This window comes from Vipera berus, assembly GCF_964194415.1.
Source record: "Vipera berus genome assembly, chromosome: 6".
NCBI lineage: Eukaryota > Metazoa > Chordata > Lepidosauria > Squamata > Viperidae > Vipera > Vipera berus.
Window position 1 is genome coordinate 14943263 of NC_138208.1, and position 27930 is coordinate 14971192.

The window sequence follows — 27930 nt, forward strand, 5'->3', positions numbered from 1 at the left end:
TGCAGAGAAAATTGGATATTATTTTTTTTTAAAAAATGTGCTGATTTGATCTCAGAACTATTTGAAATGAATTTCAAAATTGAAAATACATACTATCTAAGGAGAAGGGAAGTTCGGGTCTAAAGTAATCCTTATTTTTTATATCTTTCACAGATGTTTTAGCAAGCAGATCACTATAATTCTATTATGCGAAAAGCTATTTTATGAATAAAATAAAAAAAATAAATAACAAATAAAATAACAAAAAACTGGAATGTAGATATGAGATGTGAAGGAAGTAATGTCAACGAGATTAAATGGCACACAAATAGAGATCCTCCAGTCTTGATACCTACCACCTTCTTAAGTCTCAATAAACTGCTGAGAATTATTCTTTTAACAAATATGTCACATTATCTCTGTTCAAGGTCATTTCCTTTCTACCCAATTATAAACTTACATGATACCAGTTTTCTCCAGCGAACGCTGCCTTCGTTTACATGATGCTTTCACTGCTAAGATGAAGATTACAATGTTGATCTTGAAGAGAAAAACACACAAAAATCAGAACAGCATTTTCTATTTTATGGGTACACTGTGTATGTGTGGAGGTGTGAACAAAAAAAAATTACACTACTGGGAATCTTTTTGTACTTCTATTTGTATTTACATTATTCCTCCACAGGGTTCTAAGTAGCTCAACTAAACTAATAATAAAAAGTATTACCACAGAACACAGAAATATAAAATCCCAAACAGTAATAGAATAATATAACAGCAACAAACAGAATGTATAAAGTATTTAAGCAGCAAGAAAACAATATACATGGAAAACCCTCCAAAAACGTAAGGAATGGGATGGAAATTGTTAGAAAGACAAATGAGGAAAACTATGTTGATAATGAGCTAAAGAGCTGTGTAGTACTAAAGTAAGCTTATGGGCACACAATGTATTGATCATTAAAGCCTTAAATGCCTGAGGATTTAGCTATCTGTAGGGCCAGCTCTCTTGTTTCAATCCTGTCTGACTGATAAAATTTAGAGGTGAGAGACCTTTTTGAAGACACCACCCACTATCAGAATACAGAATAACAGAGACCAAAGGGACCTTGGAGGTCTTCTGGTCCAACCCCGTGTTCTAGCAGGAGACCTTATACCAGTGATGGCGAACCTTTTAGAGACTGAGTGCCCAAACTGCAACCTAAACCCACTTATTCATCAACAGGTGCCAGGTGGGCGTGGCCCACTGGGTGGGCGTGGCTGTGCTGGTCATGGCAGATTGGGTGGGTGTGGCCAAGGTGGGTGTGGTCACCTCAATGTTGCTCGTGGGGAGGGACGCCTGTGGAGGGTGGGCAGGGATGGAGGAGATCCAGGCGGTCTCTGGCAGGTGGGGCGGTAGGCAGAAGGCTCATCATGCGGGGTGAGGCGAGGTAGGGTGGGGGTGCCATTGCCATGGGGCAAGGCAAGGGGTGGGGCGGCTGCTGCCTGACACCATCGGCCCCCGCACACAAAGGCCAGCAAGCGCATGGGGGCCAACGGTGTCCGTCAGCACACACAGCCTGGCGGCCCCTCGACCAGCACACGCTGGGGCTCTGCAGCCTGCTGCCAGCAGTTCAAAGAAGCCGCCTCTGAGCTGTATGGCCAGCTGACAGCTGAGGAGGCAATGCAGTGGGTCGTGCTCAGGAAAAGGAGAGCATGCGAGGCCAGAAGGGACCGGACAGAGGGGAGGGAAATCAGGCATGCCAGGATGCATCCGGCCATGTGGGACCTCGGCAAGTTAGTGGGCAGCTGCTTGAAGAGGGACAGTTGACATCTCTGGGGCATGGCAAGTGTGCCCACAGAGAGAGCTCTGAGTGCCACCTCTGGCACAAGTGCCATAGGTTTGCCACCACTGCCCTATACCAGGCATGTCAAACTCGTGATGTCACGTGATGTTGTGCAACGTATCGCAATTTTTTCCCCATTGCCGGCAATGGGGAGGGCGCGGTTTCGTCGTGATGCATCCGGCCTGTGGGCCGGCAGTTTGACATGCCTGCCCTGTACCATTTCAGACAAACGGCTGTCCAAACTCTTCTTAAAAACCTCCAGTGATGGAACACCCATCTGTTTCTTCCACAAGGTTTCTGGTAGTGAATGATGTTATCACTTTTTACGGTCAATTGTAGTATGAGGATTTAACTTTTTATAGTTCTCTTTTTAAATTTTGAGTATTCACCAGAGTACAAGGTAAAGGTAAAGGTAAAGGTTCCCCCGCACATGTGTGCTAGTCGTTTCCGACTCTAGGGGCCAGTGCTCATCTCCGTTTCAAAGCTGAAGAGCCAGCACTTGTCCGAGGACATCTCCATGGACATGTGGCCGACATGACTAGATGCCAAAGGCACACGGAACGCTGTTACCTTCCCACCGTAGTGGTCCCTATTTTTCTACTTGCATTTTTACGTGCTTTCGAACTGCTAGGTTGGCAGAAGCTGGGACGAGTAACAGGCGCTCACTCTGTTATGCGGCACTCGGGATTCAACCCACCAAACTGCCGACCTGATCGACAAGCTCAGCGTCCTAACCCACTGAGCCACCGCGTCCCTTCTCTTTTCAAATTTTGAGTATTCACCAGAGTACAAAGATGGGCATAAATCAAATAAAAAAGAAACATGCATAACCCTCTTGTTTTAAGACATTTATATACAGCTCATCCAGCAAGGTTTTAACTTATTTGGACTTTTTGCTCTGCAGCCTAATGAATTTTTTGAGAGATTCATTAGCTATAACTATAGGGAAAGCTTTTTTTAACCCAATACTTTTCAAACTTCAAAAGCTTAAGAGTTTTTAAAAGTTCTAATTTTCTTTGAGCGAGACCAGGGAAAAGGAACTTCAAAAGGAGGGTGCATAGCACTTAAATATGTCGCAATATTAGAATTTTATGTAGAGAAAGGTGGCCCTATTACAAATTTAAGGAGTGTATAACCTTCAGGTTTCACTATATTTAAAATCACATTTATATTCTTGTCAGTAAAAGACATGCACATAATTCAACTCAACAAAACACTGTCTTTTAACAAACAATAGTAATGTTTGGGGGAATAAAGGAAATTTGCCATTAATCACATTGCTGCTGGCAAGGTGGGTGGACTCAGTTATAGTACCAATAAGCACACTATTAGAAAACCTGAAAGACGAGATTAAGGATAGACCTTCATGAAGAAAAACTATCTATGTGGCTATTGAGAGTTGAAAACTACTTGATGGCACATAATCAATCAATCACTTAAACAAATGGCTGTTGAGACATTTCATACCGCTGTTAGATATAAATTCTTATTTATATTTATTTTGTATAAGAATCTAAAGAGAAGGTTCGCTCACACTCAATTGTTCATTCTCTCTATGCTGTTAAGTTACCTTGTTCTATTAGAGGGCTACACCACTGCAGAATCAACAATACTTACGGCCACAACTATTACAATGGGACCAGCAAAGCTCCAAATCAGGGTGTCGTAAATAGAAAGCCAGCAAAAATCTTGGTTTCCATATCCCTGAGGATCTAAACCGACAGCAAGACCTGCGTTGCAATACAAAAATGGAGAGAAACTCAATGTATGGAGTCTTTTGAAACATTAATTCACCTTAAGAAGTATTTTTAAAAAAATGTCTAAGAAGAGCAAAAGGATTCCTTCTCTTTGCTGCTTTTTTGGGAGAAGCAAACCTCTCTCTACTCTGTGCCATTTAATTTTTATTAAATTAAAACGAGATGTATTTCAACCCTCAAGTATGAAATCAACACTTTAGGAAAGATAGAGTTGGAGAGCAGAGTCCAACCCCTGCTCGAGCGGGATTAATTCTGGATTAGTGGCTGCCCATTAATAAACCTCTAGTGCAGGGGTGTCAGACTGCCGGCCCACAGGCCGGACGCATCATCCGGAAGCCACGCCTACCCCATTGCCGACAATGGCAAAACTGTCCCGATACGTTGCGCGATGTTGCGAGTTTGACATGTCTGCTCTAGTGGATGGAGAGCCCAAGTTAATTGTTCTCACTGTCAGGAATTTTTCTTTAGTTCTAAGTACTTAAAAAGGTAAAGGTAAAGGTTCCCCCGCACATGCGTGCTAGTCGTTTCCGACTCTAGGGGCCAGTGCTCATCTCCGTTTCAAAGCCGAAGAGCCAGCGCTTGTCCGAGGATGTCTCTGTGGTCATGTGGCCGGCATGACTAGACGCCAAAGGCGCACGGAACGCTGTTACCTTCCCACTGTAGTGGTCCCTATTTTTCTACTTGCATTTTTACGTGCTTTCGAACTGCTAGGTTGGCAGAAGCTGGGACGAGTAACAGGCGCTCACTCTGTTACGTGGCACTCAGGATTTGACCCGCCAAACTGCCGATCTTCTGATCGACAAGCTCAGCATCTATGTTCTATATACTATGTTCTATATACTATGTCTATGTTCTATATACTTACTGCAAGAATTTTAAACCCCACTCCCATCAAGCATATATCTCTATCCTTTGAGCTTTCTAACCCTTGACATGTTCTAAGCTTGCCAGTCATCACAAAAAACCCTCTATGCCAACTTTCTCTAGCTAGCTGCCCTCCAGATTTGATAGTTCACATCTCCCTTAGTCACTAGCATCCAAATACTGAGTTACTCTGCAATGTGTTACAAGATTTTTGACTGTTTTGGGCATCAGGGCACCCTATCCTGTTGACAGAAGAGTGTATACAGGTAGTCCTCGACTTATAACAGTTCATTTAGTGACCATTCAAGGTTGCAACGGCCCTGAATAAAGTGACTTTTCACAGTTACACCTTTTGTAGCATCCCCATGGTCACATGATCAAAATTCAGACACTTGACAACTGACTCATACTTATGACAGTTGCAGTGTCCCAGGATCACCTTTTGCGACCATCTGAAAAGCAAAGTCAATGGAGAAGTCAGATTCACTTAAGAACCAGGTTACTAACTTAACAAATTCAGTGATTCACTTAATGGTGGCAAGAAATGTCATAAAATGAGGCAAAACTCACTTAACAAATGTCTCACTTAACAATACAAAGTTTGGTCGTAAGTTGAAGACTACCTGTATAGTATAACTAACTAGTATGACAAATATTGCCAAGGAGAGCAGGCGGCTGGACTAGAAGACCAGCTCTATTCTATTCTAAATTTATATCCATAGCCACCCACACGTGTATTTGCAATGCCACACGCATCTATCCTTAATATTGCTTTGCTTTAAGAAGCATTTAGTAGCTAAAGAACCTTTTCGTTCACATCACACAGGCAATCTGCTTCTTTACGCAATACCTTACAGCATCACAGAACATTTTTTATTTGAAACTTTTAGAAGAGCAATACAAATGGGATGAACTGCTCACAGAATAAGGCACTTGTAGTTCTTGTACTTTCATATGTTTATATTCTATGTTAAGTCTGGATCAATGTTGCAAAAAAGATGGATATAAGCTTTAACTCTGAAAATTTTTTCAAAAGCTTGTGAAACTATATAAAGATGTTTATATAACAAAAAGAAGTAAATAGTTCCAGAAATTTATGTGAACAAATAACCAGTTAAAACAATAATGAAGGTACAGGTGGTCCTCGACGTATGACCACAATCGACCCAAAATTTCTGTTGCTAAATGAAATATTTGTTAAGTGAGTTTGTCCCATTTTATGACCTTTCTTGCCACACTTGTTAAGTGAATCACACTTGTTGTTCAATTAGACAAACTGTTGTTAAGTGGATCTGGCTTCCCCACTGACTTTGCTTGTCAGAAAGTCAAACAGGGCAATCATGTGACCCTGCAACCGTCATAAATATGAGTCAATTGCCAAGTGTCTGAATTTTGATCACATAAGTTAAATGTGAAAACTGGTCATAAATCACTTTTTCCACTGCCGTTGTAACTTTGAAAGGTTACTCAACAAACTGTTGTAAGTCAAGGACTACCTGTAATGGGAAAACTTAATATGTGCTGCTTTTTTTTTAAAAAAAAGTTACTTTTCTAAAGGAATCCATCTACAGAGAAACAAAACTGCTTAGAAATTACTATAGACTCAATAGCATTTGTTCCCATTGCCTGAGCCACTTAAAACATGCTGGAGGATACTTAGAAAAAAAGATATAAAAGTCTTCCAACATTTTCTTCTTTTTCTCCTTTATCTGTCTTATAATAAACCAATTTTTTTAAAAAACTAATTTGAATGCTTCATTCATCCAGTTTATTGTGTATAAAATGCTACTTGTTTTATCATGGAAATTTTTCACCTTTGAAAAAACTGTATTTCCTCATTCTTAGTTGTTGCAGATTGCTGCTGATTTTAGTTGTTTTTGTTGCTGAAAATGCGATTATAAAGCAACCTTGATATTACAGTAAGAAAATTGAGAGAAACCTGTTTCCTTCTCAAATGTTTTTCTAGCATGTCAGCTACAAAAAGAGATCAATTTTTAAGAATATTAATAGTCCCTTCTCTCAATATCATGCCTGGGGCACATTATCTTACCTTGTATCTCATTCTGTACCATGCCACGCCATAATGCTGCATGTTATTTATAATAGATATTCTGTTTCAAACTATTAAATATTATACAAACAAACATACAGAGTGAAGCAAACCAAGTTCTAATTCCTAAGCAAACAATTATAATCCTTTTTTTAATATGCAGATATACTGGAGGTGAAAAGTTGATAAGTTTCTGTTCTGCTATCTTTCAATTATAGTTTCAAGAAAAAAACTTTCATGACATACTGTACCATTGTTACTATTTCTCACTATGTAAAATATGATGAAGAATCCTTCATTCTTTCTCTCACAGAGTGTAATAGAAGGAATACTTCTATGCAACACAAGTGGATGAAAATACAACAGAAGATTGGGTACAGTGCATTTTTTGCTTTCACTTTTTTAATTCAGCAAGTTTCATCAAGCTGGGATCAACTTAGTGACTATCTGGGCAAATGCTCACCATCACATAGCTCTTCCTCAGTTATTTGAGTCATCTCCTTGATGCTCTACATCTATTGTTACCTGCAGTTTCCCCTCCTTCTACTATGCTTTCTTCAAACTTGGCAAACAGAACTATTTTTTTGTAGTCCATCATCTTTTCATAGCCATTCCCAAAGTTTGTGAGCTTCTATTTGCTACTCATCATTTCAGCCGGCATTTATTTAGTCCAGGACTGATGGAATGGTCCTGCTTACAGTCCACTGTATTGTTTAATAATGTTTGTAAGACAGTCTTGATTATTAGGCTGCAATATTTAAGACTGCAAAAGTTTTTGGGGAATGAACTCTCTGATGCAAATAGCAGGGTATGATCCTTCAGATGTTACTCGAATCTCTTAGTCATACATGTCACTTCCAAAAGCTTGTAAGCCACCCTGAGTCTTCGGAGAAGGGCGGGATATAAATGGAATTAAAATAAAATAAAATAAAATAAAAGCATCATCACTTACCAGCAATTAGAACATACAACTGTGATGGAAAATACTTTAGATCTGATACTGAATATATTTTCATTCATTTGAGACACTGCATTCATTCAGAATATCTTTGGATCATCACATCCAAATATTTTCCCTTAGAAGTCATTCAAATATTTTTTTTAAGTCACTATGTTTAACTTCTAGTTTAATGTACATTTGATGAGAATTTTTTTTGCTGCCAAAAAGTAAGCATTTAAAACCAGAATATTAATTTTGTATACTTTTCAATTTTCTCTAGCTTAAGGTAGTATTTTCACAACTTCAAGTAGAAACATTTGATATGTCTCCCTGTATTTGCTCAGAATATATAAAACTTTCCCCAATTTCCAGATACCAAGAAATCCTGGGAGAAAGTTATGGCAATCATAAGAATAAACCTAAGTTCATAGGCCAAGTATGTCCCTTTCTTACCTGTTATAATGGCAGGAATCCCCCAGCCCATAACGTAATAGAACCTCATGTGCCCAAAATTGATGTTTCTCACTTCAGTCAGCATGCGGTAGATATGAAGCTGCTCAACAAACATCCAAGCAAATGTGCTCATGTAGAAGTAGTGCAAAAGAATGGCTATTACTGTGCACACAAACTAGAAAAAGAAAGAATCCAGATCAATTAGAACTGCCTCTACCAAGCAACCATACTTTTTAGCACAATTATTAATGTTTGGTTTTATGTAAATGAACATTCATAAAAGTTGCAATCCAAATCTACAGTTTTGTGCATGACAACCGACCCCTTTTTTCTGACTGCTGTACTATCTTCTATAATACTAAGTCATCCTACACTAGATCAAATGTTAATGTGGTCCAGCATCTCATTTTAAACAAGTCTAGTCATATGTTTCTGAGTCTCCAAAGAAAAGTTTGAAGAATCATCATCCTATGTTGTTGTTCTCTAGAAACATATTTTCTCTTAATTTATAGCAGCGATCCCCAATCTTTCTGGCACCAGGGATCGGTTTTGTGGAAGACAATTTTTCCACGGACGCGGAGGGGGCAGGAATGGTTTCACGCATAACCTAGATAGAACAAAAACTTTGTTGTCACTTTAAATGTACACTAATCAGCAAACATTAAAATGAAATTTCCTTGCTTTCAGCTCTCAAAAAATTCCATTATGCATATACCCACATTACATACCCACATACATACACATATATGACACAAAGAAATATCAGTCTACTTTAAATCTATACATATACATGGTAAAAAAAGAGAATCCTGAGAATTTACAAGACGGATGACATAAGGAACAAAGCTGTTATAGAATCTAGTAGTTCTGCTATAAATACTTTGAAACCTCCTCCTAGAGGGGAGCAACAGAAAAAAACCATGACATGGGTGTGTGGGGTCTCTAACAATACTTCGAGCTCTAAGCATGTATCGCTTATAAGCAGTATCCTGAAATAGATCTCACGTATGTACAGATAAAGCTTTGCTAACTTGCCCACTGCTTGTGGGGCCCAGTTCCCCACAAGCCATGGACCAATACCAGTCCATGGCCCAGAGGCTGGGGACCCCTGATTTATAGGAACTTATAGTCATCTGTGCATGCATAATTTTGGAAAACACGATCTCTAAGACCCCTTAGATCTGCAAAAGAAAGAAAGAAAAAAAAGACCAGAAGGATGGAAAGAAAGAAAGAAAGAAAGAAAGAAAGAAGGAAGGAAGGAAGGAAGGAAGGAAGGAAGGAAGGAAAGAAAGAAAGAAAGAAAGAAAGAAAGAAAGAAAGAAAGAAAGAAAGAAAGAAAGAAAGAAAGAAAGAAAGAGAAGAGAGAGAGAAAGAAAGAAAGAAAGAAAGAAAGAAAGAAAGAAAGAAAGAAAGAAAGAAAGAAAGAAAGAAAGAAAAGAAAGAAAGAAAGAAAGAAAGAAAACCCATTTTATGAACTCCTGGGGCAACATGTGACCATTTATAACTATGATGCATTAAAGCAACCCAATGTCAAACAAGTCAATAAAACTAACTTGTATTGAGAAATCATGATTAAGATTGTGCAGTTTGAAGATTTTATCTGAACCTACACTGGTGAACAGAAAATGGAAATGGTAATTTTTGGTCTACTTATGGCTCCACAAGACCTCTTTTTGTTTCAGAACACAACCTCACTCTCCTATGTTAAATTACTAAAGAAGGATAAGTTGTTCATTTAATCAAGACTTCAGGAAAGAGCTGGCAGTTTTATATTCACAATTTAAAAGCTAAACTTGGCAACTTTAAGCTCTCCCTATAAAGACTTTAGTCTCATAATTCTGAGTATTTATTTTGTATGTGTGTCTGCATAGGTCATAATAATGCAAACTGCTTATTTCAGATATGCAACAATGAAAATAAAAAGTTTTGTCAATCAGTCATCCACGCATGACTGAAACCTCACCCAGTCATGTGATCCCTGCCTTAAAGAAATTAATAAAAATGAAATGAAATGTTGAGTGACTCTGTGACAATTGTTTTCCTACATTCTTGGGCTTTTCATGCTCATTAGTGTGTGACTGCTGAGATTATTCTTATTCTGCAAGGAAGGTTCAAACACTGTCTGAAAGACATACTCAGCATATCTCACTACAATTCAAAGCACGACCCTTTCTGAATGATTTCCAGCTTGCTCAAGTAAAATTTTTAAGAAATGGCTTAAGACGTGGCAGTATATTTTTGTTAATTAATTCATGGTCAGCTCTTGTTTTCAAGCTTATAAAAGACATACATTTCTGAACAATGCTCTGAATTATTAAACGAATAATTTAAAGGATTTGGTGTGGGATGAATTTAAAAGGACATTAATTTGGAAAAAAAAAGTTCTTATCACAAGGTCCTTAGAAGTGCAAAGCCTGCTAGTACAATATAAAGAAGTAGAGCTGAAGAGTTAATACATTTTATTGAGATAAAGTCCCCAGAGTCTTCTCAGAATGGTTGGGTTAGAGGTTTTATCAGCAAGTCCAACTCAGTTCTTCACCTCTACTCTGCCCCGCCCCCCCAAGGTCCTGGTCTACTCATTTTTTTAAGTGCAGCAGTTATATGCCTTGTAAAGCTTTGTGTGGTCTTTAAGCCAATGGAAGAAAATGCCTGTGCTGAGTTTTCTATCTGCCATGTGGGTATGGGGTGATGCCCATCCTCATCTTAAATTTAAGTTTTCAGAAGCAATTCCCAAGCCAACTATCAGCAGCATCAATATGGTGAGGGAAATGTCAGTGCCCTTTGTCCTCGGAATCTTTCCTTCTTTTTGTTATTTGACTTTCCCCCCCAAAAAAATAATATTAAAAGCCTGAAACAGGAAACATGATTAGGTTGATACAGTATTTTTCTTCTAATTTCTTTGGATCCTGCTCCTGGGGCAACAAGCCACATATCAGAGACTAAAGGCACTTGAGGAGAGTCATGGGTTGTAGAGAATAAGGAATAAGACCTTGAACAGAGATTTGCAGGAATAACGGGCCTGAAGTATTTTTAAATCCAGAACAAGATAAAATTTGGAAGTGGATCAGGATGTGACATCTCTAACTCACTAAACTATGAGGAGGGGAAGGAGGAGATCCAACATAATCAGACTTGAAGTTTGCCATTATAGCTAACTCAATAAAAGTAGTTTTAGCCTTCCTGTTAAGTTGATTACCTGGGCTGCTCTACTTATTGGGGTTGACACAGCTTATTTTATTTCTGGCTGTTTGAGGAGAGTGGGGGTTTTAAGGGTGGAAATAGAGCAGTGTGACTCCCAGAGATTTTCCACTCCCACGCCGGCTTGTAAAATCTTGCCCTTTTCAGTGATGCTAACAGTCTGGGAGGCAAAATTATACCCTTCATGCCCTCTAACGTTATCCATAACTACTCTACAAGATCTGCAGGAGTGGGGGAATGGCTGGATCAGGCAGATTTAGAGACCTGTTACAACTGTTGCTGCACCCCATTTCTCCAAAGCTTTGTGAGTGACAGCAGGGGGATTAGAAGAGCATTCTGACTATAAATTCTTCAAATCTGGCACTTTGTTTATTAGACATCCTTCTCCAAGAAAGAGTGCATGAGACCACAGCAACAATCAATAGGTATCTTGCATCTGGCTAAATTCCATCGATTCTCTGACCAAAGTGGGTTGATGGTTTCCACACCAGTCTTTCTCTACCTGACGCTGTCCAGATGCACTAAGGCTATAACAAGTTGCAAAATTAAAAGTTGTGAAGCGTTGGAAATGTATGCGCAGCTTTTTGAGTCATGGTATACTTCTTTGTTTGAGGTATATTTAATGTGAGAAAAGGCACGTTAGACAAAAGTCACTGAAATGAAGTCTTACTTGATTTTCTGTCTCATTGATTCCTATCAGGAAGACTAACTCTGAGCAGAACAGAGCAGCTACCAAGTTTTTGTGAATACTATGCAAATTGGACCGCAATGTACGGATCAAGACCAGAAGTATGAAGGTCAGCAACAAAGCTACCAGTGAGATGGAAACTGTTGTGTAAGTGATGATCTTGAGAGGAAGTGCTTCACCATTCTGAAAAATAAAATAATTAGTTTGTTTATTACAGGCATAGACCGATAAAAATTTTTATTTGTCTTTATTCCCCTTCTACGTGCTCAGTTATTATACTTTTTTAAATCAGCATTGATTTCTTGAGTATATTCATTTGACTAAATGCTGTTGTATTTCAAATCTAGATTCTTTTAAGTGGTATGAAGGGCTGTCAATTACTAAGAATGTTTCAGTTTAAAAAAACTTCAGGGAATATGTCAAGCAGTGAATTAATTCACTGACAAGTTTTTGTAGTGAAAGAAGACCACAGTTAAATGGATTTCAGTCCTTTTATTTGGTGTTTACATTTTCATTTCTAATTTACTGCTGCCTGAAGTATATCCACATCAATAAGAGACTATTCTATGCCAGAAAGAAAAGCCTCAAGATGAAGCACAGTGAAGAGACTTCCAGAGATCTACATCTCTGAAAGTGTAGGTATAAATAAGAATAACTTTTTTTTCTTTTTAAAGCACACAGATTACTCAATTCCTGCAGGAACCCCCACCAGACATTTTAAGCTGTGCCCACTCGAGAGACATCATGACATCAACATTTCGTTCCTTGCACCCTTCCCTGAAAATCCACCCTCAATTTCCTCAAAAAAGGATGTCTGACTTTGGCATGTCCCCATCTTTGAAATGGGAACGGCAACAACTCACTTTGTCATCTTATAGCAAGGATAAATATATTAAGCAATAGAGCAATTTGCAAACCAAAAGCACGATACAAAGAATTAAACTTGCATAGTAATGAGTCCATTCTTTACTTTGCAATCCATAGGTTGAGATGCAAGGTGCTGATGTCTTGGGGTAAGGCTAAGGGCATCTGTGTGAGGACCAGCCAAAAGATTCAAGATGGCAGAAGGACCCTTTTCATGTTTATGCCGTGCATATAAAAAGGGTGGGGTTTTAATCAGGTGGGTGCCATTTTAGATTTTTTTGCCCCTCCCCCCCACCCATGGAAGCTCTGGGCCAATCAGTGTCCTGATTTCCTTGAGTCATTAACAGAAGAAATATAAACTACTAAATAAGTAAATAATCAGCAAACCCCCCCCCCTTTGTTTTAAATAGCTCTCTTGACAACTTATATCAAATAAGGCTCAGATTTAAAGCTAGCAAGAAATACAGGTAATCAAGAATTCATTAAAAATGACATTGTAGCAGGACTCCTGTATTATTCATGGTGGCCAATAATCAGGAATCTGATAGCATCTTTTCAGACTAGCTAAGGCTGCAGCTCAGGGCATAATATTTATTAATCGAAAAAAGGTGCTACCAGTTTCCTGTTTTTTAAAAAAATGACAGTAATTCTTTTTCTAAAATGTTCATTGCATGGTGGTGAGAAAACAAAAGAAAATGAACCAAACAATAAATCCTCCCCTCTGTAAGCATTTTGTAGTTGAAGCAAAGTATTGCATGTTAAAGCACACCACTTTGATAAACTGGAAGGTAGCTTTTAAGTAAAAATAAAACACTAATTTAAAATGATCTCACTTGTTTTTTTCACTCTCATCAAACACCGTTTCATTACTGTAATAAACAAAATAAATCACAAGGGAACTGCTTACTTCACGTTTTGAAATATCCATCAGGACCGCAAAACTGGTCATGTGGTTACATTGACAAATAATACGGTTTTGGCGCCGAGAAAACAGTTCACAGCCTTTTGAAGACCAGCCTCCTGCTTCTCTAGTTCTGGCCAATAAAAGGGGAAAAAATCCAATTATATTTGTTATCTGACAGTCCGAACTCTTTCAGTGATAGATTGGAACTTAATTTCTCATTGCCCTCTTTCCTCTAAATAATTAATAGTGCAACCCACAAAACATAATAGATATTTTTAAAATGCAGCTTTTATGAAAACTGGTGCTTTCAACATTAATCCCCATTTCTCAAGAACAGCACCCATGCCCAGGAACAGCAGGCTCATTAATGCAATGTCTGGCAACTGAAGTTAATGTTTGCAAAGGTTGTTGTTTCTTTCGACTTTACTTCATCGTGACCAATGACAAAATTACACACAGGTAGGATAAGAATGCAAGTAACCCATGATTATCACTTAGCTATCTCTTTGATCCTTAAGTAATAGTGAATCTTTTCCTGGTTGGAAAGCTATAATAAAATCAATTCCTTTAAACCTCTCGGATTATTTGGTATGTATCTGTTTTTATATCCAAGCACTGGTTGCAAGATATGAGTGCAGTGTTTCCCACCTTTCCCAAGGTGTTATTTTGATGGCTCACATCTATAAGAGCTGCAAATTTTGCAAAAAACAAATAGTATCATGATCCATTGAAAAAGAAGCACAGAAGCCCCCCAGAACATTTGATTAGCTGATCCTGTTCCTGAGTGAAATTCAAAATAGATAAAAGTTCAGCTCTTAGATAATTTTGGATTTGCTGCCAAGCCCTACATGGAATACTGAGTACAGCAACAGTCAAGTCTTCTGAAAGGCAGTAGATTGCATTTATTCCCTGGAAAATGGGGAGGAGGGGGCATGCACAGAACTAAAGAGGAGAGCAACAGAATTGATGAAAGAACAAGGAGAACCTGCCTACAGGCATAGAAGCAGGTGGAGATGATCTCTATCCAACTGTTATACCTGCAATTCAAGGAGGTATTAAGAACATAAACTGTGCTGTGCTGGATTAGACCCCCGGCCCACCTAGTCCAGCAGTCTGTTCTCATAGTGGCTAGCCAACTACACAAGGAAGCCCACTAGTCTCCCACAAGGGGTCTTAAAGGACTATCTTTCGACCATGCTTAATGGGACATGAGAACGTGTCCTCAGTCACAGTAGTTACATAAATCAGAGGTCCCCAACCTTTTGGGCACTAGGGACCGGTTACGTGGAGAGAGGCTTTTCGGTGGACTGGAGGGGGCATGGTTTTGTATCATGCCTGCATCCCGTGGATGGGGCTTTGCTGGTTTCTGTGGACCGGTTGCTGGCATGCCACGGTCTTGCACTGGTCCATGGACTGGGGGTCGGGGACCCCTGACATAAATACTATTTTTTTACTGAATATATTCCTGGATGGATAAACTATTCTTTCTTCACATGGGAATGGGCGACAGAATTTATTCCCTGGAAAATGGGGAGGAGGGGGCATGCACAGAACTAAAGAGGAGAGCAACAGAATTGATGAAAGAACAAGGAGAACCTGCCTTGTTCTTTCATCATGCCACGGTCTTGCACTGGTCCATCCCGTGGATGGGGCTTTGCTGGTTTCTGTGGACCGGTTGCTGGCATGCCACGGTCTTGCACTGGTCCATGGACTGGGGGTCGGGGACCCCTGACATAAATACTATTTTTTTACTGAATATATTCCTGGATGGATAAACTATTCTTTCTTCACATGGGAATGGGCGACAGAATGAAAAGAAATCAGAGGTTCAGTGAAATTACTTTTATACCCACAATCATATCCTTTCTGTTTTTCACTGCAAACGGTAAAAATGACTAATAGAGTGACAGAAGGCTACTGATAATTAACAGAATTGTCTTTGAGTCAATTTGATAATGCTTCAAAAAGTAGATTGATAGTTTATGTTCTCTTAATGTTGAAAAAAAAATCTTTTCTTTAAAAAAAAATTGAACTGCTTTCCGTTTAAACAGATAACTTCTGTCTAGAAACCGTTCTCAAATAAATACGTTGTGTGAATTTGTCTAAAACAGCCATCTGTGTGCTTGAATACTGGAATACTTTATTAAAAGTATTGTTCCCTAGCTTTTATTCCTAATCAGCAATAAATAACAGCCAATGAAGTTGTCGCTGTTTTTTTATACTATGCAGTCTACATAAAAAAGACCAAATTATTATTATTATGGAGAAAATCTATCTATGTGATTTCTGAGAGCTTACTTTGCGCTGATGGGACATAATTGATCTATCAATTATTATTATCCTTAAAATGCCCATCCACAATAACTGCCCACCGAAAGAGTGCAGATTGGCAAACATACGCAATTGAATGGTTCCAGAACACACAAACAGGCTTTGTTCTCTCCTCCGTATTCAGCATAACATGCTCAATCCTAATTGGGATGTCCAGTAGATTAGGCAAAGAATTTCCATCTCTATAAATGATTACGCTGGTTACTGGAGTATTAATGATGGGCCGGTTGGGTAACCTGGCAAAATAGAACAAAAGTATCATTACAGATGTACAACAAACTATTTTATTGTTTTCAGAAGGGCATATTGCTTTAGGTTTAGTCAGGACTCAGTACTGAATTCTCTTCTGTGTGAAGACATCTAAAGGGACAGTTTAAGCAAGCACATTCATTGCCCGATAGCTTTAGCAAATGAGTGATGGATTTTATGTATTAGTGGGTCATCAGAAATTTTAAAAGCATTGACAGAACATGTCCACTATCCTCAACATAATGAGTCAGTTCATAAATTTAACTACGAGCCAAAAGATCATGAGAATGCAACTGAGTTCTGAATTGCTCCTATGAATCCTTGAGGTTCCAATTCTAAGATAGAATTTTTAAATAAATAAATCCTAATTTGTTTCCAAACTGGTATCTATTTTATTGTGGATTAGTTTCTAGGATCATCCAGGACAACCAAGAGAAATGCCAGCAACTAATTTTTCAGTAAAACTAAGATTAAAAGTATAATACATGATTTTGTCATACATAGGTACAATTGCCCAACCCAGCATTATTATTCAAGCATGTTAAAAGTATAAATTTTACCTTAAACTCCTTCGGTCAGGATCATAGTTCTCAGGCAGAAGATGTCCCAAGGTTCGATATATAATCACCATGCCAACAGCATGTAGGCTGGAATCCTCTGGATGCCGACGTTGTCTCTTGGTGTGTATATTTTTATTATTTACAATCTCATCCTCCATCTTCAATAACATTCCATAGTTTGAAGGCTTTATGGTAGGACCCACTAAAGAAAAACATGATGCCAAATTATAGGCTATCATCCAAGGTGTGAATGAGCAATTTCATGGTCTGAAGTGGCCATCCAACTGAGTATGATAGTCCATGAAGTCCCTTCAAACTGTATTATTATATATGCTTAAAATATAATAAAGGAAGTGCATCATGTGGCTGAAAAAATGTTGCCTTTCCCTACCTTAAAGAAGTGAATTCAGAGGTTGGCAGAATTATAAATTAACAGAATTTGTAATTGAAGATCAAAGTGAAATATTTATTTCATCTGTATTCTCCTTCTAGTTTCTCCCACTATCCCATAATGGTTTATAACTTCCAGTTTTTTAAAAAAAATATTACTCTAACTGGAAAAATATAGATTCAATAGTATTAACAAAATAATATACCGGTAATCAAAATTAATCATTATGAGAACAATAAAAAGAAGAAAAAAGAAAAAAAGAAATTTCTGGTTTTTGTTGCACCTGTTGAGCAAAATGAGAAAGAAGACACTACAGCAGGGGTGTCAAACTGGCAGCCCACGGGCCAGATGCGTCGTGTGCAAACTGTGCCCACCCCGGCTCCGCAAAGGCAAAAAAGCCACGATATGTCACGATACGTCACGTGACGCGATCGAGTTTTGACACTTGTGTCCTACAGGTTCTACTCTATTCAGTATAGTTTCAATTCTAGTTCTTTTTCTTTTTTATCATCCTTAATTATGACATCAAATTTTGCAGAGGGAAACATTAGGAAATGTATTTTGTTATCAAGTATTAGCGTCGTGAACTTTGTCTCCTCTAAGTCATACTTAATATTTCTCAAGCAACAATTTAATAGTCGATCCGAACATTCTTATTATTCCATTCTAAAAAACACATATATAAACCTTCTAAATCTCAGAATTTCTAAATGTGCTTGTACTGAAATTCTTAGAATTCTCAACTGGGCAAAAATTATACTCTCTTGGAAATAAAGTTGCAATCCCAATAGATTTGGTGGGTAGAAGATTGGTAAGAACTACTCTAAAACAGCATCATACCTTTTGTGATAGAGGTTTTGAGCAAAGTTTCAGGAAACAAAACAGATGATTCCAAATCTTTTGGATAATCTTCTTTGATTGCACTAAAATGTGGTACTCTAGCTCCCGTAAAATTAGATTTTTCAAATATGTCGACAGCAATAACTAAAAGGAACAATACAAACAATGCAACAAGCAACATAAACATGAAAAGTCATAGTATAATTCATTTCTTTTACATTTGTCTTAAATAACCAAGTAATAGTTTAGTAAATTTAATGCTTTATTAGTTTTTTAAACCATAGATATTGGGGAAAAGTTTCGTGATAGTTATAGGATTTTTTTTCAGGAAGGAAAGGGTCAAAGCTGTAAAGAAGTGTGTGAAGATATAACACACTTGTCCATTTTGGTGGTGCCATATTCTGCAACAGAAACACAGTTAAGCACTTTTAAGAAGGCACTGGATATTTGACAACTTTGATTTCTCAGAAAATCAGCCCCATGTTCTAGCATAGAAGCATGAAGAAGTTTCTATATCAATTCAGACTACTTATTCATTAAATTTATGGTTTCAGCAAGGTTCTCAGGACTGGGGACTTTCCCACCCCTACCTGAATACCATAGGTCAGAAATTGACCCCCAAAGTTTCTGCAGGCAATGCAAAGGTTCTACCGTTGGGTTTCAGTGCATCTTGAAATACTGTTAAGTGTTTTTGTAGAGCAGCGATGTCAGTGAGAAATGTCTTTTGCAATAGGGATGTAGAAAAATAAATATACTTCAAGAGCAGGTGTCTTCTTTTGGCCTGGAGGCTGCACTTTGAAGTGTTTATGATGGATGACTGCCTCTAAAAGTTCCAAGATGAATGTCACAGTTTTGGGGGAGAGTTAGGTGGTAATTTTTAGAATCCAAACTCATAGAGGCTCAACACATTTATTTTTGCCTTTCTTCCATGAAAAATACCACAAATCATTCTGATAAAACCCAGAAGCGTGTTTTTTTTTAACTGAATCATGGAAGCTACAAATGGGAGGATTGCATGCAGTTTCCCAATCACAGGTTGCACACCACAGGAATTGGGGCCATTTTAATTTCACAATTCTAACCAACTTTTCTTTCTGTCAGCTAAGATAATGGAACAGTGCATTTGTTGATTATAAATTACAACTGTCCTCTTGAAAATGTCAGTTTGTATTAAAATAGCTCATAACATATCTGAATTGTACTGGTTAGAGTTAAATGAGGTATAAGAAAACTGAGGTTTAAATCCTACTTGAGCCATTTCATTTTCATTGAATGACCTTATACCAGTCAATCTTCGACTTCCACACGGAAAACAGTAAAACCCCTGTCTTGAGTATACATATTAGATTTATAACACAATATATTCTACAGATCAAATTAGTACAAGATCACATCCTAATTGAAACAGATCAAATTAGTACAAGATCGCATCCTAATTGAAACGGCTAGATGAGAGGAACTAAAGCTGTTCTTAGAAGGAAGCTCCCTTAATTCATTAAAACTAAGTTCCTGAATAAACATTCCTAACCTCATTCTCAAAATAACTGGCAATTTTCTGACACTAAATGGAGCCAATTATCTGTCGACTGTGGCATTCACCCAGCCCTCTTATTTGTCTTCCATGTATAAATAAAAGAAATTTAATGTCAAAACTAGCCCTGAATATTTTCTTCGGCTTCTTTTTTCTCGTTCTCATTTAATCTCCCTGTCAAATTCTTCAGCAGTTGCTGAATTACCTGTCAGTGAGGCAATTCTTTGCTTATTGAATTTAGAGAGTGACATGTCTATCCACTATTATCTTCCTTTTTTTTTTTGGTCTCTTTTCGTTTTCACACCATGGTCCACAGCTGCTAGGGTGGAAATGGTAACGGTGTGGAAGAGACTGACAGGTTAGGAATCCCAGAGAGCTGTTGAATTTGACAAAGGGCTGAGTGATTCTGAAACATTAGTCTGTTTCTTCTTTTTTTTTTTACTTGGACCCCTCGGTAGAGATAGTCTCCATTTAAGCTACCACACTTGGCTTCAGAAAGCAAAGCAAAGCAAGCACTAAACAAAACAGTGAAAATGCTTATGACCTAACTTCAGTTTTCCTTTGCTTTACAGATCTGTGACGACTATAAACAGGAGGACTGCTGAGTTTTATTTTCATTTTATTGCTTTTTTATTTACTTTACTTAACATTTTACATTTTGTCAAGACAAAACCTCTGGATTCAATGGAGAAATTGAATGGACAGCTATATCTGTCCTTTAGCAGCCCTCCTGTTCTTTTTCATGTTACACACACACACACGCACAATTATAAATATATATTATGTAAATGTTATGTATTACACACACACACACACACACACACATACATTACACAACACACTTATTTTTGGAACAGTTATTTTGCCTCATGAGAGAAGGAAAATGGAAATGCTTTTTTAAAGTGCTTCCTGGTCTCAGTAATTTCAAAGCAGGATATGAACTCTAGTCCTCAAGTTACAATTGTTAACAGAGGTTGTCCACAACGACAGTAACTCTTGACAATTGTAAATCAGGTCACCTATGTGACTGACTCAATTTTATAAACTTTTTTTGCAGCAGTTGTTAAGTGACGCAATGAGAGCAGTTTTGCTGAAAACCAGAAGTAGCTGCCATTTTTCAACAAAATGTGGTCACGTGACTGCGGGGATGCTACAAATGGCTGTAAATACAGTCCAGTTGCCAAGTGTGGTCACATGACTGTGGGGGAGGGGAGGAAATTGTCAGATTTGTCAAATTGTCAAATCCAAGTCAAAGTACCGGGGGGGGGGCAATTTCTGTCAGACCTCTGAATGGTTGATAAGCAATTGGTTGTAAGTCAAAGACTACCTGTATTAAATTATGCTGCTTGCTAACTACAAGCAGCCTTACGTTAATGACCATTCATTCAGCATCTGTTTTGAAGTTACCACAGCACTGAATGAGTGGTGATGTATGACTGGTCTTTGAACGTCTGGCTGTTCCAGCATTCCTGTAGTTAGGTAACTATAATTTACCACCTTCCCTGCTAGTTTCCCACCAACAAAGTCAAAAGTTATCACTTGGGTAAGTTTGCCTCATTTCTGGACCCTCCCTCAGCTTTTCTGAGCTCATATCGTGCCTTGCCGGCCATGCATATGCATTTAAGCCTCCTCCCTGAGCAGGCATGTCAAACTCCCGACGTCATTGCCGGCAATGGGGTGGGCGCGGTTTTGGCATGACGCATCCGGTCAGTGGGTTGGCAGTTTGCCATGCCTGTCCCTGAGTCTCCTTGTGCTTGTGGTGCACTTCCTTCGTCTCTCATGCAGCCTCCCCCCCCCCACATGGCAGCAGCCAGCTCACGCATCACTCATGCCACCTGTGCACCTTTCCTTTGCTACCTCTCCCACTCAGCAGCAGCCACTCAACTGCCTGCCGGACTGCATGCAGGCCACCCAGGGTTTACCTGTTTCCCCCTTGACATTTGTTGTTGGAAGCCAGCAGGAAGGTGCAAGACGCTATTTTCTTAACAAACTACAATCGCCACTTAGCAACGGCAATGGAAAGGGCAAAGAGATGCAGTCCTGTGACAGTATGCTTTACAACTGCATTGCTTAGCAATGAAAATTCAGGTCCAATTGCCATAACAATTCGAAGACTCTTTGCGCAGGCATTTTTTAAAATTACTATTTAATTTTTTAATTCTGATCAATCAATTACTGCCCTAATTTCTACTTATACTTAGTGTCAATTTTGAAAATTATAGCCCAAATCCTTAGAAGGCTCTGGGCACTGAGGAGATGCTTTAAAACAGCGATTCTGAAACTTGACAAATTTTAAGATACGTGGACTTCAACTCCCACAGTTCCCCAGCCAGCACTATTGCCAATTTTTAGAAAAAACTGCTTTAAGAAGTCATATCTGATAGGAAAACCACCACTAGAGGCAGGAACTTACTCATGTTTGCAGCAATGATAACAAAAGGTTTCATGTAGGTACTTTTCATGTTTTTTGCCAAATTGTGAAAATAATCTTCATAGTATTTCAGCAAGTGAGCGGTACCCCCTTCTGTCCTTTGGATGTGTTCCCAAAGGTCTTTTGTGCGAGGATCCAATAAGGCACTTCCTGTTTTTATGATATTCTAGGAGGAGAAGAAAAATATGCTAAGGAAAAAATAAAATGTAACAACATCACACTTATGGTGGAAAGAAGGAAGGAAGAAAGAAGTTGAACTTAACCCTAACCAAAACTCTGCATGCAGTCTAATGAAGCTTTTCTTAAACAAACACCAAGTATGATTATTTTATTTTCACCATTTTGCTCTTCAGCGACTTGTACGTTTTTAATATATGTATGGCAATTTGGTTTTACGACATTTATAATTTTATTTAAAAAAATTAACAATTTTAGAATTTTACATTGGATGGTTGCTGTCGTCTGAGGATTTGATAACTCTCAAACAAACAAACAAACAAATAAATAAGCCATCTGCCGTTAGAATGGCTGTTGGAAAATGCTCCTGAGAATACAACAAATAGCCAAGAAAGCAAGCAAATGGATTATCAAACAAATGAATCCAAAGTTCTCACTTGAGGCATAAATGACTAGCCTCAAATTATCCCATTTCGGTCACATTATGTCTTTGGAGAAGACTCTAATGCTGGGAAGGAAAGAGAAGATGAGGATGACCAGCACGATGGATGGACTCAATTAGAGCAGTGATGGGTGCACTGTTGGAAGATCTGAGAGACCAGGTTAAGGGTAACCTGTCATGCAGAAAAATCTATCTATGGTCTCTAAAAGTTGACACCAACTTGATGGCATATAATCAATCGATCATTCTCAATTTTACAATCACAAGTAGGCCAGAATTTTGGTTGTAAGCTGGGGCAGTCAGTCAGCAGATCACCATGTGACCCAACTAGATTTTACAACCATCATACAGCATCTCTTCATAAAACTACAGATCTCCCTATCATTGCAATTAGTCCTGCATAGCACTGAAACACTGCATGGAGTAAGAGTTGCTTTTTCTTGAAACTATAATACGGAGTTTGTTGGCATTCATGCAAAAGTACAAACTGTGTAATTGGAACACAAGCTATTTTTCACTGTTTGGTATTTGATTTCTGTGAAAAGGCAAATTTTACATTTTTTGTTCTGTTACCCAGCCATCATTTGGGCTATTTTTTATTATTTAAAATAGGTTATTTAATAGGTTATTTAATATTAAGGGAATTTGGAAAAATAGGTTATTTAATATTAAGGGAATTTGGAAAAATACAACTAAAATAAATACAGTTTCTTCAGGAAATTTTTTTTCTTTTTATTGCAATCAGATAATGCTAGAAAGGGCTTTAATTTGCACAGTTTATAAATGTGTAGAGAGATCAGCACTGGAGCTATAGTCATATGATTATTATTTCACAATGAGTTAAGCAAACCTCTTGTTACATAGTGACCTGGTTCTTTGGAAGATGAATTAGATTACTTTTTGGTGAATCTAAAGCACGTTCTTAGATTTCAAAAGCAGAATCTCTATGCTCTGTAGAATTCACTAAAACATTTTAATGTTGAGTACTGGCAACAGTGTGAGAAAAATGAGTCTATTTCCATTCTACAGTCTTCCTTCAAACATGCAAATATCATTCAGTGTTATATCTCACTTTCATTATGCTGGAGCTCTTCCAGAGTTAACACCTTGCAACATACTTTAGCACAAAGCCATACAATCTAGGGCTCATCAAAAAAAAATGTTTGTTTCGGTACTAACAGGGTGAAAGAAGGAAATGATTCCAACATCTGCCTCCCAATTACAGGTCTGTCCTTTTTTCCTACCCCTTTTTTCAGGACCAATTTATAAGAAATGCTACTTCAGCCCAGCAAACTCAACTAAAAATATGAATATATTGCTCCATTGCACTAAAGAGATTACAACAAGGATTCATCACTAAGAGCAACACTAGAAAAAAATTAAAACCAAATACCTAGATTCTGTAAGATATATAGATTTTTTTTTTATCAGCAGTTATTTTTGGTTGAACTGGCTTAGAAAGCTTTATCGGTTATGTGACATTTCTGCATAGCGAAACAAAAGACCTATTTAGGCTTTCTATTCTTCTATCAAGCCCCTGGAAGGGCTTGCCTTTCATATGGTCAGAGAACTGAAAAGGACTACCATATTTTCCGGCGTATAAGACGACTGGGCGTATAAGACGACCCCCTACATTTCCTGTTAAATTATAGGGTTTGGGCTATACTCGCCATATAAGACTACCCCTCTTCCAACGCACACCAAATGAAAATTAAAAAACATCAGATTTAATTTTAATATGGTAATTTTAATTCAAATGCTTATGACATGCAGGTACTTAGTAGGAAAACTGTCACTTATAAACATAAGGCTGTTTGTCATCAAACATGTAAACATAAAACAGTGCAAGTGGATTAAACTTTTCCTAATTCACTCTAAAGCTTTCCCTGCGCAGACCAAATGGGAGATCCGCTCCAGGTTTTCCAGCCAGCCTGCCCAGTTCCTGAGTCAAATGTGACCTTAGAGCTAAGCAGCTGCTCTGACTGCTGCATTCCCCACCTGCCTTTCAAGTTGGGATAGACTGCAGCTGCTCTTCAACTTTAGAAGGAAAGACGCCCAGACCCCAGCCTGTAAAAAACCACAGACTGCAGCTTCTTCTCCAATTGGTCCCGCTTTCCCTGCACAGACCAAATGGGAGATCTGCTCCAGGTTTTCCAGCCAGCCCTGTCCCTAAAGTTTCAGCACCCGGCGTATAAGACGACCCCTGACTTTTGAGAAGATTTTCATGGGTTAAAAAGTCGTCTTATATGCCAGAAAATACGGTACTAGATAAATAATGTGCAATTTTATGCCTCACTTCACAGTGTCCTCCTAAGAATTGCATTCCCACATTTCCTACTTCCCTAAGTGTCCATCCTTGTGTTTTCTCACTATCAGTTTAACATTTCTTACCTCATTAAATTCCACATCCCTCGTTGCAGCCAAATCAAACCCCTGTTGCTGGCTCTCATACTGCAACACCCTGATCATCATCTGATAGGCTGTCCGCACATCATTTCCATAAAAGGAACTTGTGTGGTTTGTGGCATTTTGAAGCACTTTCGCTATCTGCACCGACTTAGCGCTGTCCATTTTTGTCTCATTGTGGAGAAACTTCTCATTCTGACAGAAACAGAAAATAAGGCAAAAAATAAAAATAAAAATTAGGAAACAAGATTTCATTTGCTCTTTGTTAAATCATTTGAAGGACTGCCCAATTCGTCACTTTAGATTAAATTTGTCAGTTGGCTCAAGTGGCGAATAAGCCTCTATGTCAGGGATCCCCAACCTTGGCAACTTTAAGACCTGTGGACTTCAACTCCCAGAGTTCCCCAGCCAGCAAGGCTGGCTGAAGAATTCTGGGAGTTGAAGTCCACAGGTCTTAAAGTTGCCAAGTTTGGGGACCCCTGCTCTATGTGGCAGAATGATAGGCCCAATTGTAGGTTTGATTTACAGGTAAATATACTTTTTCACTATATGAAGACTAACTGGTGCATGTGAACATCTTTTAAATATTTTGATGAGATGAACACTTTACTTGAGTTTGTCTGTCTATGTTTTTCTGCATATGCACTGAAACAGCGATCTCCAACCTTTCTAGCTATCTGGACTGGCAGTGGTGGTGGTGGTGGAGAGGGGATAATTTTGCACACGTGCCGGCTGCTTACACAAATGACACTTCCGCTCTCACCCTCCGCTTGCGCTGAAAGATCATAAGTACTGGTATTTTGTGGGCTCAGCAAAATTATAACAGTGTAATCTCACATAAGAGATTTAAGTGAGCAATGTACAAAAGCAGCTAGACATTTAGCTATGCACTTTGGGATGAACCCCCTTTGAATGGTGAGGGAGTATGAACGGATTCCCCAAAAAACACTGCAGACTATAGGAAACATTTGTGTTTCAGTTTGAGATGTAGACAACGCAGACTCATCCCCAACAGCCTGTGCCTGTCTTCAACAGCGAAGGGACACAGGGCAGAGGACATCCTGTAGCCAAGAAGGCTCCACACCCATTTGCACTATTCAGGTGACCTTAAGGACACAAATAAACCTCCAAGTGGCCTCTAAAACAGGGGTCTTCAAACTTGGCCCTTTGATGACTTGTGGACTTCAGCTCCCAGAATTCCTCAACCAGGAATTCTGGGAGTTGAAGTCCACAAGTCATCAAAGGGCCAAGTTTGAAGACCCCTGCTCTAAAAGAATGCAAATGACCAGCTGTCTGCGAGGAGTATAAATCCTTCCATTCTTCACCATCCAGTCAGAGCTGAAGAAGCTTCTTCAATGAGAAGCGAAATGTCTTCGAAGAAAAACAAGAAAGTCCAGTTGCCTCCTGAAAAACACTTTTGGAACAACCATGACCTCGATGACTGAGAATCTCCATAGATAAGCAGTCCTCAAGTTACATCCACAACTGGGACTAGAATTTCCATGACCAAGCAAGGCAGTTATTAAATGAGTCACACCTGATCTTTTTTGCCATGGTTATTAAGAAAATCACGGCACTTGTTATGTGAATCATATGGTCATTAAGGGAATCTGGCCTCCCCCACTGACTGTGATTGTCAGAAGCTGGCTGGGAAAGTCAGAAATGGAGATAATTTGACTCTGGAACTCTGTAATCATCATAAATACATGCAGGTTGCCCAAGTGTCCCGATTTTGATCACATGACTCTGGGGATGCTGCAATGGCCATAAATGTGAGGACTGGTCATAAGTAACATTTTTCAGTGCTATTGTACCTTTGAATGGTCACTAAGCAAATGGCTATAAGTCAAGGACTACCTGTAAATGACACATTACAATCTCTCCAAAAATATTGCAAATTTCTATGAAACAATTAATACCACGCTCAGTAGGTTACCCCACTCTTACCATGATTTTAAGGGTCACAAAGTCAATGGTAGTACAGTTAAAAAGTTCAGGGGAAAGCCAGCCTTTCTCACTGCTACAATGCCGAACAGCGTTTCCTTAAAGAGAAAATCAATTAGTGAGAAATTCAAAGGTTTTATCATTGTGCTTAATTTAGAATATTAACCTTCTATAACTTTTTACCTGACACAGTTCCTTAACAAGTGTACAGTTATATGTAAGAAACATTTCTAATTATAATTTTTAAAAAGGGCATTTTACAGCGGAGTCATATGTTAAAGGAGTTTGGTGGTAGGGGTCCTGGAGACAGTTTAACTAGTTAAATGAGAGTCAGTTTGGTCTAGTGCCTAAGGCAGGGGTCTTCAAACTTGGCCCTTTTATGACTTGTGGACTTCAACTCCCAGAATTCCTCAGCCAGACATGCTGGCCGAGGAATTCTGGGAGTTGAAGCCCACAAGTCATAAAAGGGCCGAGTTTGAAGACCCCTGGTCTAGGCAGGATCTTCGAACTTGGTCCTTTTATGACTTGTGGAGTTCAACTCCCAGAATTCCTCAGCCAGCATGCCTGGCTGAGGAATTCTGGGAGTTGAAGTCCACAAGTCATAAAAGGGCCAAGTCTGAAGACCCCTGGGTTAAGGCAAAAGGTTAGAAAGTGAGAAGCCATGACTTCAAGTCCCATTTAGCTCTGAAAGCCAGCTGGGTGACTTTGGACAAGTCACCTTCTCTCAGTCCAACTCACCTCACAGGGTTTTTGTTGTGAGGAAAATAGGAGGAGGAAGGTGTGTTGGATATGTTTGCCGCTTTGCGCTATTTGTGAAAATAATATAGGTGGGATATAAATAAATGAAGAAATAAATAAATCATCAAAAGGTTTTCTATATAGGTCATTATAAAACATGTCATTATGCTGCAGAATAAAAGTAAGGGATGATTCAGATTATGTTTTTAAAAGTTTTGTTTTTCTCCTCAGTCTTATATTCCAGCTATCTAATTTATATTTTGATTACTTTGTCTAAATGAGTTTTTTTTTAATATGTTCTTAACAGGTTCTGTCTGTGTGAAACTGACTTCCATCTTCAGGATTTCATAGACAACTCTCTTCCATA

At 38.6% G+C, this 27930-nt stretch overlaps 1 protein-coding gene across 2 annotated transcripts in view; it reads right to left on the minus strand.

The window, feature by feature from the left end:
- CELSR1 (cadherin EGF LAG seven-pass G-type receptor 1) overlaps positions 1–27930 on the minus strand; it is a 167798-nt gene that overhangs the window by 13435 nt on the left and 126433 nt on the right. For both annotated transcript variants that reach the window (XM_081330722.1, XM_081330723.1), the window contains exons 17-27: positions 26829–26923; positions 24867–25076; positions 21839–22022; positions 17895–18038; positions 16664–16865; positions 15923–16090; positions 13527–13653; positions 11738–11938; positions 7870–8044; positions 3423–3535; positions 440–519 (exon numbers count right to left, since the gene is read on the minus strand). In XM_081330722.1, coding sequence (XP_081186848.1) covers positions 440–519; positions 3423–3535; positions 7870–8044; positions 11738–11938; positions 13527–13653; positions 15923–16090; positions 16664–16865; positions 17895–18038; positions 21839–22022; positions 24867–25076; positions 26829–26923 — 1699 coding nt within the window. The remainder of the gene's footprint in view (positions 1–439; positions 520–3422; positions 3536–7869; positions 8045–11737; positions 11939–13526; positions 13654–15922; positions 16091–16663; positions 16866–17894; positions 18039–21838; positions 22023–24866; positions 25077–26828; positions 26924–27930) is intronic.